Raw genomic sequence first — 13,294 nt, forward strand, 5'->3', positions numbered from 1 at the left:
AGCTAAGACAGGGAGACGCTGTCTCAAAAATAAGAAATATTTTCTCAAAAATAAGAAAGAAAGGAAAGGAAAGGAAAGGAAGGAAGGGAGGGAGGGAGGGAGGAAGGAAGGAAGGAAGGAAGGAAAAGAAAGGAAGGGGTGGGGGTCAGAGAGATGGCTCAGCAGTTAAGAGCACTGGCCGCTCTTATAGAGGACCTGAGTTTAGTTCCCAGCACCTAATGGCAGCTAACAATCTGTAATTCCAGTTCCAGGGGACCCCAATGTCCTTTTCTGAGTTCTCTGGGGCTGGGGATATGGCTCAGAGGTAGAGTGACAGCCCTGGCTGTGTTAGGACACAGGAGACAGGGAACAGACTTGCAGCCCTGTAGGCATGTGTCACTAGGTTCAAGCTGAGGCATGTGCGTGCTGGAGGCCACTGCCACCTCATCCTGCAGTTCACTGCCCACCTCTGTTCCTCCCATCAGCTGTGATGCTGACCAAAACACACATGGGCTTCTGACCCTGAAGGCCCACTTGGGGGATGCTGCCTCCAGGGGACCCTGGGTTGTGTCTGGGTGCTGTGTGTGACTGTCCTGGCGTGCAGTGGGTGGAGGTCAGAAGCACTTCCTGAGCATCCTGCATGGTCCAGGAAGTCCACAGAGAATGATGCCACCCAGTGGTCTCTGTAGCAGGAACCAGTCTGGGTCTCAGTGGAACTGAGGTGGCATTTCCTTCCGGAGGTTTTGTGTGCAGGGCCTAGTTGGGTGGGAACCAGGTGGCAGGAAGTGTAAATACGGCCGGGGCTCCAGATGGCTCTACAGATGTTGGGGACTCTGATCGCTAGATTCCTGTCTCTGCATGCTTCTGCCTCTTAGGTCCTTCTGTTTTACATTGTGTCTCTGCTGGTCCCCAACATGGGCTCTTTCTGCTCCCCAACGTGGACTTCCTGTTTTATTTCTTTTCTTTTTTATTATTATTTTTATTTTACGTGTATGCCTGAATGGCCTGCATGTAGGTAAGTGCACCCGTATCATGCAACACCCGTGGAGGACAGAAGAGGCTGTTGGATCCTCTGGAACTGGAGTTACAGACAGTTGTTAGCTACCATGTGGGTGCTGGGATTTGAACCCAGGTCTTCTGCAAGAACAGTTTTCTTAACTACTGGGCCATCTCTCCAGACCTTTATTTCCATTTTTATTTTGAGACAGCGTCTCCCTGTAGCCCCATCTGGCCTGGAACTTACTATGTAACCCAAGCTGGCCTTGATCTCACAGAGATTCACCTCCCTCTGCCCCCTGAGTGCTGGGATTAAAGAAAGGTGTGCACCACTCCCCTCGCCCACAATTCATTTTGATTTTTTTTTAAATCAAAATATCCTATTATTGCTGGGCGTGCGTGGTGGTGCACACCTTTAATCCCAGCACTCGGGAGGCAGAGGCAGGTGGATCTCTGTGAGTTCAAGGCCAGCCTGGTCTACATAGTGAGTTCCAGGACAGCCTGGGGCTACAGGGAGACCCTGTCTGAAAAAGACCAAAAAAAACTTTTTTTATTATTTTTATCCTATGTATGAGTGTATTGCCTGCATGTGTATAAGTGCATCTGTGTCATGCAGTGCCTCCAGAGGTTACAAGAGGGCATAGGAGTCCCTGGAACTGGAGTTCTGGATGATTGTTAGCTACCATGTGGGTGCTGGGAACTGAACCCAGGTCCTCTGCAAGAGCAGCTAGTGCTCTTAACCACTGAGCCAGCTCTCCAGCCCGTTTTGATTTTTTTTTTTTCCTCTTTTTGAAACAGTCTCCCTACTGTAGCCCCAGCTGACCTGGAACTCACTATATAGACCAGGCTGGCCTTGAACTCAGAGAGATCCCCCTGCCTCTGCCCCTAGAGTGCTGGAATTAAAGGCATGTGCACAGCCTTTGTTTTGATTTTTGAGACAAGGTCTCACTTAGCTGTGGCTGGCCTCAAATTCCCAATATAGCCAAGGCTAGCCTTGGTCTTAAGAATCCTCTTACCTCCACCTCTCAAGTCCTAAGACAACAGGTGTGCTACCACACTTAGTTTATACCTTCTTATCTTTTAGACTTTTCCATAGTGGTATTGCCTCTTAAGTAAGAAAGATTCTGAAAAGTGGGGTTGGCATAGGGGACCCATCTTTATTTCCTTTGCAGTTCACGAGCAGTGTCTGGGAGGTTTATCTGCAGCTTTGTTGATGTCCTAATTCATGTATCACGTGACTCATTAGCAGATTTAAGGCATATAAGGCAATATTAAGTGCAGGCCAAGTTGTGTAACCTCTACTCTAATTCTAAAACATCCTATCACCCCATCATGGGCTTTCATCCTGCCCCTTCCCCAATCCCCAGATGCCATGAATTCACTTCCTGCCTCTGAATTGGCCTGTTCTGGATACTTCCTCTCATGGAGTTCCACACTGAATGGACTTTTATTATTATTTTATTTTACGTGTATGCGTGTATTGCCTGCATGTACATAAGTGCACCTGTGGAGGTCAGAAGAGGGTGTCGGGTCCCCTGGAACTAGATTTATGGACAGTTGTTAGCTGCCATGTGGGTACTGGGAATCAAGCCCAGTATTCTGCAAGAGCAGCCTTAACTGCTGAGCATCTCTCCAGCCCCTGTATGGACTTTTATGCCTGGTCCTACTGTGCTTTGGTATGTGTCAGGGTCTCCCTGGCTGAATAGTGCTCCAGCTTGTGGCTACACTTGACTGTGGGCTGCTTGTCCCTCTTGCTCCGTGTGGTCATGAATGTCTTAGCTTTCTGTCAAGGCATCTTCAGTTCTCGCCAGAGTGGGGTTGCAGTTCAGAAAGGGACCGTTTCCCCATTTGACAAGTCACCGCCACCACTGTCTTTCTGTGGCAGCCACACCATGCTACTTTCCCACACATCATTATGTGAGGTTCCTACTATGCTGTACCCTTCTCACCCACTGTTTCTTAACAAGTTTTACTGTGTAACCCAGGCTGGCCCTTAGACTTGTAATCCTCCAGCCTAGTCCTAGAGTGCTGGGATACCAGGTGTACACTACCACACCTGGCAAAGTTTTGCTGTTCTAACTTTGAACAGAATGGTGAGGGCCTCAGCCCTGCACTGGGTGTCCAGGGAACAGATTTCACGTGGCTACAAGGTGCTTCAGAAAAAAAAAGTGCTAGGAATTTAAGGAGTTACTCTTAGTGCTTAGTTAAGTGCAGAGTGCCCAGTGTGATAGCATGTGCCTGTAATCACAGCACTCAGGAGGTAGAGGATCGGAAGTTCAAAGCCAGTGTCCAGTCTACAAAGAGGAGGATCAACTCAGAGGAAATATTTCCTCCATGCTTCCAAGTAAAGCCAGCCATGTTCGAGCAGGACCTTTGACTTATCTTCACATAGATGGAGCTAGTAAAGAAAGGAGCCAGGGCTCCTCCCAAGCCTATGTGACCCCTGAGGAACAGATCCTCAAAGAACCTTAAGTGTAAAAATAAACTGATTTATTAGGGCCAACTGTATGGTCTTAAACACCCAAAAGGAAAGTATAACCAAAGAGTAAAGTGATCAGTATATTCCTTTAAGAGTTCAAGGGATTACAGTTCCCAGACATTAGGCTTAAGTCCATATAAAAAGTTAGAGGGGCTGGAGAGATGGCTCAGTGGTTAAGAGCACTGACTGCTCTTGAAGAGGACCCAGGTTCAATTCCCAGCACCCACATGGTGGCTACGAACCGTCCTTGACTTCAGTTCCAGGGTGATCTGAAGCCCTCTTCTGACCTCCGCATCATTGCACGACACGGGTGCACTTACACACATGCAGGCAATACACTCGTACACATAAAATAAAATTAAAAAAAAATAATAATAAAGTTAGTTAGAGGCCGGGTGTGGTGGTGCATGCCTTTAATCCCAGCACTTGGGAGGCAGAGGCAGGCGGATCTCTTTGAGTTCAAGGCCAGCCTGGTCTACATAGTGAGTTCCAGGACAGCTGGGGCTACAGGGAGACCCTGTCCAAAGAAAAAAAAGTTAGGGGCTGGAGAGATGGCTCAGCGGTTAAGAACACTGGATGTTTCCAGGTTCAAATCTCAGCACCCACATGGCAGCTAACAACTGTCCATAACTCCACTCCAAGGGGATCCGCCAGCCTCTCTGTCCTCAGGCATTGTATGACACTGGTGCACTTACTTACATGCAGGCAATACACGCATACACATAAAATAAAAATAATAAGTAAAATTTTTAAAAAAAAAATTTTAAAGTGCTGTTCAGATGTAAGACTTCAAATCTTAGTCTGCAATACTGTGGTGCCCACCTGTAGCTAAAGAAGAAAACCTACTACTCTTCTAAAATGATGGCTAAATTTGTTTATTCCCCATACCTAGAAGCCTTGGAGAGGGAACTGACACTTATTCTAACCACTCCAACAGCTATCAAACTTGCCAGCTAGCAAATCCTGAATTCATCAGGAATAGTTGCACACACCTTTAATCCCAGTACTCAGGAGACAGGGGTAGGTGGATCTCTGTCTCTGTAAGACTAAGGCCAGCCTGGTCTACATGGCAAGTTCCAGGCCAGGTAGGGGTACACGGAAACCCTGTCTCAAATAAAAGTTGAAAGCCAATCTTGGCTACATAGAGAGCTTGAGGCTAACCTGGGCCACATGAAACTGTCTCAAAAAAGCAATTTTTTTTTTTTTTTGTCTTTTTGAGACAGGGTTTCCCTGTAGCCCCAGCTGTCCTGGAACTCACTATGTAGACCAGGCTGGCCTTGAACTCACTGAGATCTGCCTGCCTCTGCCTCCCGAGTGCTGGGATTGAAGGCGTGCACCACCACACCCCGCTCAAAAAAGCAGTCTATGTACTGCGCATGAGGTAGGCTGCGGTCTTGGGTGAGGCCCACAAAGCACACAGCCCCTCCCCCAACTTCATGACTTCCCCTTTCATCTGCAGCTGCCTCTCCAGCTCCCAGGCCCAGTTTTTCAGTTCAGAACCGCACCCCAATATTTCACAGTCAAGTGGACTCTGACATATGTCCATCTCTGTCCTGGTGAAACATGTGGAATAGGTGTTCAATGACAGAAGACGAGGGCCACTGTCCCTGAGTGTGAGCACAGTGATCACACAGGTGTGTGTTCCATGTCCCAGGCAGGCTCAGCCCCTGTAAGGGCCATCCTGTTGCCAGGTGTGGTGGCACACACTGTTAGTCCCAGCACTCCCGAGCAGAGGCAGGCAGATCTCTGTGAGTTCAAGGTCAGCCTGGTCTACATAGTGAGTTCCAGGCCAGCTGGGGCTGCATAGTGAGACTCTGTCTCAAAACATGAAAAAATAAAATAAGGACTGTCCTACCTTATCAATTTAAGGGAGGCATCCTGAGGAAAAGGGACAGGTCAGGATTCAAATTTAGGCATAGGGACAGTTGATTGATTACTGGCCCTCAGCCACTGTTCATTGATGCCAGCAACAGCCACCAGGCCACCACTTCAGAACTGGAGAGATGGCTCAGTGGTTAAGAGCACTGGCTACTCTTCCAGAACACCTAGGTTTGATTTCCAGCACCTACATGGCAGTTAACAGCTGTCTGTAATTCTAGTGCCTGGGGAATTCAATGCCCTCTTCTGACCTCCACTAGCATTACACGACACAGGTGCACTTATACAAATATAGGCAATACACTCATACACATAAGTAAACAAAAATTTTTCTTTGGTCTTTTTGAGACAGGGTCTCCCTGTAGCCCCAGCTGGCCTTGAATTCACAGAGCCGCTGCCTCTACCACTTGCTGGGACTAAAAGCATGTGCCATCATGTCTGGCTATAAATAAAATATTTTAAAAAACAACAAGCCTGGAGTAGTGGCCACACATTTAATCCCAGCATGTGGGAGGCAGAAGCAGCAGAGGCCAGCCTGGTCTACATAGTGAGTTCCAGGACAGCTGGGGCTACAGGGACACCCTGTCTCAAAAAGACCAAAAAAAGGGGGTGGGGCTAGAAGGTGTGGCTCAGGTAGAGTGACAGCCTAGAATACCCCAGTGAGGGGATGGGCTGTGGGTCAGCCTGTGGCCTTGGGTTCTATCCAGAGAACCAAAGTTACAGACATGACTTTGGAGCTGCCCAGCCCATCCTGGGTGACTTCATCTCAACACCCTTAACTACCTCACAACAGCAAAGTCCCCATCTTCATGTCAGGTTACTTGCAGAGGTTCTAGGTATCTGACATGGTGTCTCTTCACAGAGACCACCGGAGTCCGCTGTCTCCTGTCATTCGTGGCCACACTGGGACCTTAGCAGAGTCAATCTTGTTCCCACAAGAAGCATCTGGAAGCAGGGAGTCTGGCCTGTCAGGCACAGGGGAGTACACAGCTGTGTGGACACCACAGGCTAGAGGCCATCCATCCCTGTGGTATGATCTCATGCCTGGAGGAACCAACCAACCCCCTTTGGTGAAGCCTGACCTTTGTTTCTAGAAAAGTCCAAATGGTCACACAAGTCCTGGGTGACTCATCCTGCAACCCAGGCTGGTCTGGAAATTGGAAACAATCCTTCTGAGTTAGCCTTCTGGAGCCTGGGATTACAGGACTACATTATATACCAGCACCATTTATTGATTATTTTTTTTAATAATTTATTATTTTTATTTTATGTGTATGCATGTATTGCCTACATGTAGGTAAGTGCACCCGTGTCGTGCAATACCCGTGGAGGACAGAAGAGGTTGTCCTGGAACTGGAGTTACGGACAGTTGTTAGCTGCCATGTGGGTGCTGCGAATCGAACTCAGGTCTTCTGCAAGAACAGTCAGTGTTCTTAACCTCTGAGCCATCTCTCCAGCCCCTTGATTATTTTTTTGGGGGGTGGGGTTTGAGACGGTTTCCCTGTAGCCCCAGCTGTCCTGGAACTCACTATGTAGACCAGGCTGGCCTTGAACTCACAGAGATCCGCCTGCCTCTGCCTTCCAAGTGCTGGAATTAAAGGCGTGCGCCACCATGCCCTGCAGATTATTATTTTTTAATTACTTATTTTATGTGTATGAATGTTTTGCCTCCATGCATGTAGGTGTACCACATGTGTGCAATGCCTGCGGAGGCCAGAAGGAAGCATCAGGTCCCCAGGAACTGGAGTTAAGGACAGTTGTTAACTGCCATGTGGCTGCTGGGAACCAAACCTGGATCCTCTGCAAGAGCAGTTAGTGCACTTAACCACTCGGCCAGCTCTGCAGCCTCTATTATTTATTTATTTATTTATTTATTTATTTATTTATTTATTTATTCATTTATTTATTTTTGGGTCTTTTTGAGACAGGGTCTCCCTGTAGCCCCAGCTGTCCTGGAACTCACTATGTAGACCAGGCTGGCCTTGAACTCACAGAGATCCCTGCCTCTCCCTCCTGAGTGCTGGGATTAAAGGCGTGTGCCACCACACCTAGCACCACTGTTATTTTTTGAGAAAGGTTGTCCCTATGCAGCTCAGGCTAACCCTGTTCTGATCCTTCTGCTTCAGCCTCCCCAGTACTGGGATGACAGGCTGAGTGTCAGCTTCTGACATCCTGACTTTGTCCTGTCTCTTGTCTTACAGACCACAGGGAGGATCTCAAGGCTCCACACATTTCTCCAAGGTGACCTGACACAGGCTATCATCCTGTCCTAGTCTCTGCCCTGTGTTTCTGGCAGGTGCCACCGAGATGTCAAACCCCTTCCTGAAGCAGGTTTTCAACAAGGACAAGACATTCCGGCCCAAGCGCAAGTTCGAGCCTGGCACCCAGCGCTTTGAGCTGCACAAGCGGGCACAGGCGTCACTGAACGCGGGGCTAGACTTGCGACTGGCTGTGCAGCTGCCGCCGGGCGAGGACCTTAATGACTGGGTGGCCGTCCACGTGGTGGATTTCTTCAACCGTGTCAACCTCATCTATGGCACCATCAGTGACGGCTGCACCGAGCGCTCATGCCCGGTCATGTCTGGGGGTCCCAAGTATGAGTACCGCTGGCAGGATGAGAGGCGCTTCCGCAAGCCCACCGCACTGTCTGCACCCCGCTACATGGACCTGCTCATGGATTGGATCGAGGTGCAGATTAACAATGAGGAGGTCTTCCCCACCAACGTCGGTGAGTTGGGCCATGGTCCTGGAGGGTCCCAGCCAGTCCAGGGTCCCCAAGCTCCAATGATGAACCAGCCCTGGGCTGAGAGGATTGGACAGATTCAGCTTTCTCGTTGTTTGAGATACTGTCTCATGTAACCCAGCCTGGCCCCAAACTTCCTACATACCCCAGAATGAGCCAGAACTCCTGATCCTCCTCCCTCTACCTCCTGAATGCTGGGATGAACTCAGGGTCTTCTGTGCTAGGCAAACCCACTACTCACTGAGCCCTAGCCCTTTTCATTCTGGCTTTTTTTTTTTTGTCTTTTTGAGACAGGGTCTCCCTGTAGTCCCAGCTGGCCTAGAACTCACTATGTAGACCAGGCTGGCCTTGAACTCACAGAGATCCCTGCCTCTCCCTCCTGAGTGCTGGGATTAAAGGCGTGTGCCACCACGCCCAGCTCTGGCTTTTTATTTTTATTTTTTTAAAGATTATAGTTTTACAATGTAGGATATATCTATATATATATATATCTATATATATATCTATATATGAGTGTTCACCTGCATCTATGTAAGTGCACCACATCTATACAATGCCCACAGAACAGAAGAGGGTGTCAGATCTCCTGAAACTGGAGTTAGCTGGGAACTGAACCTGGGTCCTCTGCAAGAGCAGCCAGTGTGGGCATTATACACACATGGTACACTTACATATAAGCAGATAAAACACTCATACATAAAAAATTAAAATAAGTAAATCAAAAAATTTTAAATTATATTTATTCATGTATGTGTATGTTTGTATATGTGTCCATGTGTTTGCCATGCTGTCCTTGTAGGACTCAGGATAACTTGTAGGACACAGCTCTCTCCCAGGGTCCCAGGGATGGAACTCAAGTCATCAGGCTTGGTGGGCAGCTCCTTAACCTGCTGAGTCATCTCACCCCAGCCCAATTTAAAAAAAAAATTTTTTTTTTGAGACAGGGTCTCCCTGTAACCCCAGCTAGTCTGGTACTCACTATGTAGACCAGGCTGGCCTTAAACTCACAGAGATCCACTTGTCTCTGCCTCCCAAATGCTGGGACTAATGGTGTGCGTCACCATACCTGGCTCCAATAAACATTTTTAAAAAAGGGTTTTGCTATGTGTTCATAGCAGTCCTTCTGCCTTGGCTTCCAGGGTTCTGGGATTACATGTGGTGCCATCGCACCTGGCTATGTGTAACTTTTTGCTGTCTTTTGTTTATTTTTGAGACAAGAACTCACTGTGTAGCCCAAACTGGCCTTGAACTCACCGTGTAGACCAGCCTGCCCTTGAACTCACAGAGATCCACCTGTCTCTGGCTCCCAAGTGCTGAGTGTATTGGCCACTTTTATGTTGCTGTGATAAAACATCATGACTAGGGCTGCTTAGAGAAGGAAGAGTTTATTTGGGCTTATGGTTCCAGAGGGATAAGAGTTTATCATGACAGGGAGGTACAGCAAGAGCAGAGAACCGAGAGCTCATATCTTCAAATACAGGAACAGTGAGAGGAACTGGAAATGGGGCAAGGCTATGAACTCTCAAAGCCCACCCCAGGGGAGGAAGTGATGGACTTTTGGGGTCCAGACACTGGTCTCCTTGGAGTACAGCACCCTTGGCTTGTGGCCCCATCCACCCTCTTCACAGCTAGCAGCACAGTACAGCGTCTCCCATTCTCTGCCTCTCACCCTGCTGCCTCCCTCTGAGGACCCAATGGTGACACTGGGCCCCAAATGGTCCAAGAGTTCCCTCAGCTCAGGGAGGTCTGTGTGTGCTGAGTCCCTTCTTCTACTGGAGGAGATACATCCACAGGCTTTGGGGACCAGGACGTAGTTGTCTTTGGTGACTCATTCAGTGACCCAGGACTGGAGGGCACAGGGCTGCCGCTGTCTCAGCTTCTAGACTCTTGACCTGGGCACCCTGCTTCTCTTTATGATTTGCTCTTCCTCTCCACTCAGGGCTGGCCATGGTGCACACTTGGTGACGCAGGCTGGATCATCGACTGATCCTGTATCCAAGGACATACACAAACTCAAACATTCATGTGCTGCAGTTGCCTCCCTTCAGGCCTGCAGAGCTCAAAAGACAGAAGTCCTAGCTGGGAGTCAGACCTAGGGCCAGACAGGGAGACCAGGATGAGCTGCAGAGTCGGCTTAGCAGCAGTTAGGCTGCTCTTGCAGAGGACCTGGTTAGCCACCTACATGGTGGCTAACAGCATCCATAACTCCAGTTCTAGGGGATCCAGTGCCTTTTTCTGACCTCCAAAGGCATTGCACACACGTGAATGATGCACTTACATACAGGCAACACACACACATAAAATAAAAAGTAAGCAAAAAATTTTAGAAGACCAGGGTGAAACTGGAGGTCCCTCATGGCACATCCAGGCACCTTCCTGTGGCATTTGGTACTTGCTTGGGAGGAACTCCTTGTGATTGAAACCTAGGCTGTGTGATGTGGGGCAAGTGCCTTAACCTCTCTGATCCCCATCGCTTCTCACATCTGTGACTCAAGGTGTAGCACAGTCTCCAGGCCTGGTAGCCTAGGATAGAATGGAGGTCTCAGGCTGACTTGCCATGAATGGCCTCCTTCCTGACCCCTCTGTCCACTTCCAGGCACCCCATTCCCCAAGAATTTCCTGCAGACAGTGCGGAAGATCCTGTCGCGGCTCTTCCGTGTGTTTGTACACGTCTACATCCACCACTTTGACCGCATCGCACAGATGGGCTCCGAGGCCCACGTGAACACCTGCTACAAACATTTCTACTATTTCGTCACTGAGTTCAGCCTCATCGACCCCAAAGAGCTGGAGCCCCTGGTGAGCACTGGGTAGTGGGAACCCAAGTCTCAGCAGGAGGTCAGAAGGTGATGGGAGCCTGCACACCCATTGTCCCCACTATGGACTTCTAGTTCATTCTCCCTTCAGAGCCCAAGCCAGGCAGATTCAGGTACCACCCACCCAGATCACCCAAGGCAGTACAGCCAGTATGGCCTGCCAAGGCCAGAGGGGTGACAGCTGAGTAGCCACCCAGGCACCGGGACCACATGGGGTAGGTCCCTCAGCAGGTGTGTCCCCCATAGCCAGCCCCCTGGGCCTGGCCGGAAGACAAAAGGCCTGGATTCTCCAGTCTTCCCCCCCAGGATCACCCCTGAGTGGCTCACGCTGAGGTGCAGAATAGCCTGAAGTTGGCTAACTTATAACCCCCTCTGTAGCTGACACTAGCCTAGAACTTGAGATGATCCTCCTGCCTCAGCCTCCTAAGTGCTGGGACCATAAACCCGTGCCACCGTGCCCAGCCTCAGCCTGTGGTCTTTTTAAAATTTAGTTTTATTGCATTTTTATTTATCTATGTTGTGTGTGTATGTATATATGTGCACACACATACGTGTGTGGAGATCAGAGGACAACTTGCAGGAGTTGGTTAGTTCTCTCCTTCCACTATTTGAGTTCTGGGGATTGAACGCAGGTCGTCAGGCTTGGTGGCAAGCACCTTTGCCCACTGAGCCCTCTCACCAGCCTTCATAGCCTGGTTTTGTAGTTTTTGTTGTTGTTGCTGTTCTTTAGCTTTTCTGAGACAATCTCAGGTAGCCCAGGCTGGCTCTGGACTCCACCGCCCAAGATCTGGGATGGCAGATGTGCACTACCACCCCTGGCTCCTATGAAGTGTTTGTTTTTCTCTTTTCTACTGCCAGCCTTTCTATGAATAGTGGTATGTGTCCCACTCCCCAGACGTCTGGTGGGCTTAAGACACAGGGCATTAATATCCGGCCCCCAAATCAGAAACATGGACTTTCTGGCTATCACCCAGAAACATTCCTGCCCTGGCCTTTTTGTTCAGTTTCTTGCCAGTTTGGGGTTCTGTGAGGCTGTAGCTCCATCTCCACAGGCCCCTGTTCCCCTGTGTGTTCCACCGTGCCTCTTGTCTGAGTTTGATACCCTCCTGCCTGCTCTTACAGAAGGAGATGACCTCACGGATGTGTCACTGAGGGCCATCACATCCCCCCGAGACTCCCAGGGATGGCTGAGGAGGATGGCTGAGGAGTCATATCCCCACTGCTTGAATCTGAAACTGTGGTCCTGGGACGCCATTGCACTGCCTGGAAGTCACTGGGAGAGTCTGAGCCTTCTGACTGCGACGTACATGGACGCTGGATGTGAACTCTAGAATGCACTGTGCTCACCACTGAGTTTACACTGTGTGTGCCCCACAGTCACCCATGAGAAGCAGGACCTGGAGTCACTGTCCCTTCTTCATGTCTATCCCCATTCTGCACCCTTCTGCATGACCTTGGCTCTTGTGGCTGTGACTTTTCCCCCCACCTGCCAGTCTGGGGAGGTAGCTCCAGGTCCCCTCACCACCTCAGAGCCACATTCTATGTTGATGACTGTATGGGAGCTGTCCAATCTCCCAAGAGGTACAACTGGGTGCCACCCCCATCCCCCAGTGCTCACTGCACTTCTGGTCCTCCATTGTCTCTAGGACATCCATGCACTCTGTCTAAGGCTTTTGGATCCTGTGCCTTTCATCAGCATGCCTGGTGTTGTGTGTCCTGAGGTCCTTCCCATACTTGGAAAATATTCAGCTTTTGCCAAAGCTTGGTGACCCATGCCTGTCTTCCCAGAACACATGCAGGAGAATGGCTCAAGTTCAAAGCTAGCCTAGTCTACACAGGTTTCAGGCCAGTCAGGGCTGCAATAAAGATTGTCTCCTTGGGCGTGGTGGTGCATGTCTTTAATCCCAGCACTGGGAGGCAGAGGCAGGTGGATCTCTGTGAGTTCAAGGCCGGCCTGGTCTACATAGTGAGTTCCAGGACAGCTAGGGCTACAGGGAGACCCTGTCTCAAAAAGACCAAAAGAAAAAAAAAAAAAAAAGATTGTCTCAAGGGCCAGGTGTGGTGGCACACGCCTTTAGTCCCAGTGCTGAGGCAGATCACTGTGAGATTGAGGCCAGCCTGGTCTACATAGTGAGTTCCAGGCCAGCTGGGGCTACAAGGAGACCCTGTCTCAAAAAGACCTAAAAAAAAAAAAAAAAACAAGAAGGAAAGAGAGAGGGGGTGGCGGAGTAAGGAAGAAGGAACAGGGTGTGGTGGGGTACATCTGTAACCCGAGTGTTGAAGAGGCAGAGACAGGGGGATCTCTGGGGTGAGCTTGGGGTTCAGTGAGACCCTGTGTCAGAAACTACGGTGGGGACGAGGGGAAGCATACTCAGTGTGGACCTCTGGCCTACAAATGACAAG

The 13,294-nt window shown here is 49.6% G+C and overlaps 1 protein-coding gene across 1 annotated transcript in view; it reads left to right on the forward strand.

Annotated features, from left to right (window-relative positions):
• The window catches only part of Mob3a (MOB kinase activator 3A), a 21,969-nt gene extending 9,197 nt beyond the window's left edge, over positions 1-12,772 (forward strand). Inside the window, exons 3-5 of the mRNA XM_008837121.3 lie at positions 7,534-8,060; positions 10,672-10,874; positions 12,014-12,772. Coding sequence (XP_008835343.1) covers positions 7,640-8,060; positions 10,672-10,874; positions 12,014-12,043 — 654 coding nt within the window. The 5' untranslated portion in view covers positions 7,534-7,639 and the 3' untranslated portion in view covers positions 12,044-12,772. The remainder of the gene's footprint in view (positions 1-7,533; positions 8,061-10,671; positions 10,875-12,013) is intronic.
• The last annotated feature ends 522 nt before the right edge of the window (positions 12,773-13,294 follow it).

This window comes from Nannospalax galili, unplaced genomic scaffold (genome assembly GCF_000622305.1).
Source record: "Nannospalax galili isolate Female #2095 unplaced genomic scaffold, S.galili_v1.0 scaffold77, whole genome shotgun sequence".
In the NCBI taxonomy this organism is placed as follows: Eukaryota; Metazoa; Chordata; class Mammalia; order Rodentia; family Spalacidae; genus Nannospalax; species Nannospalax galili.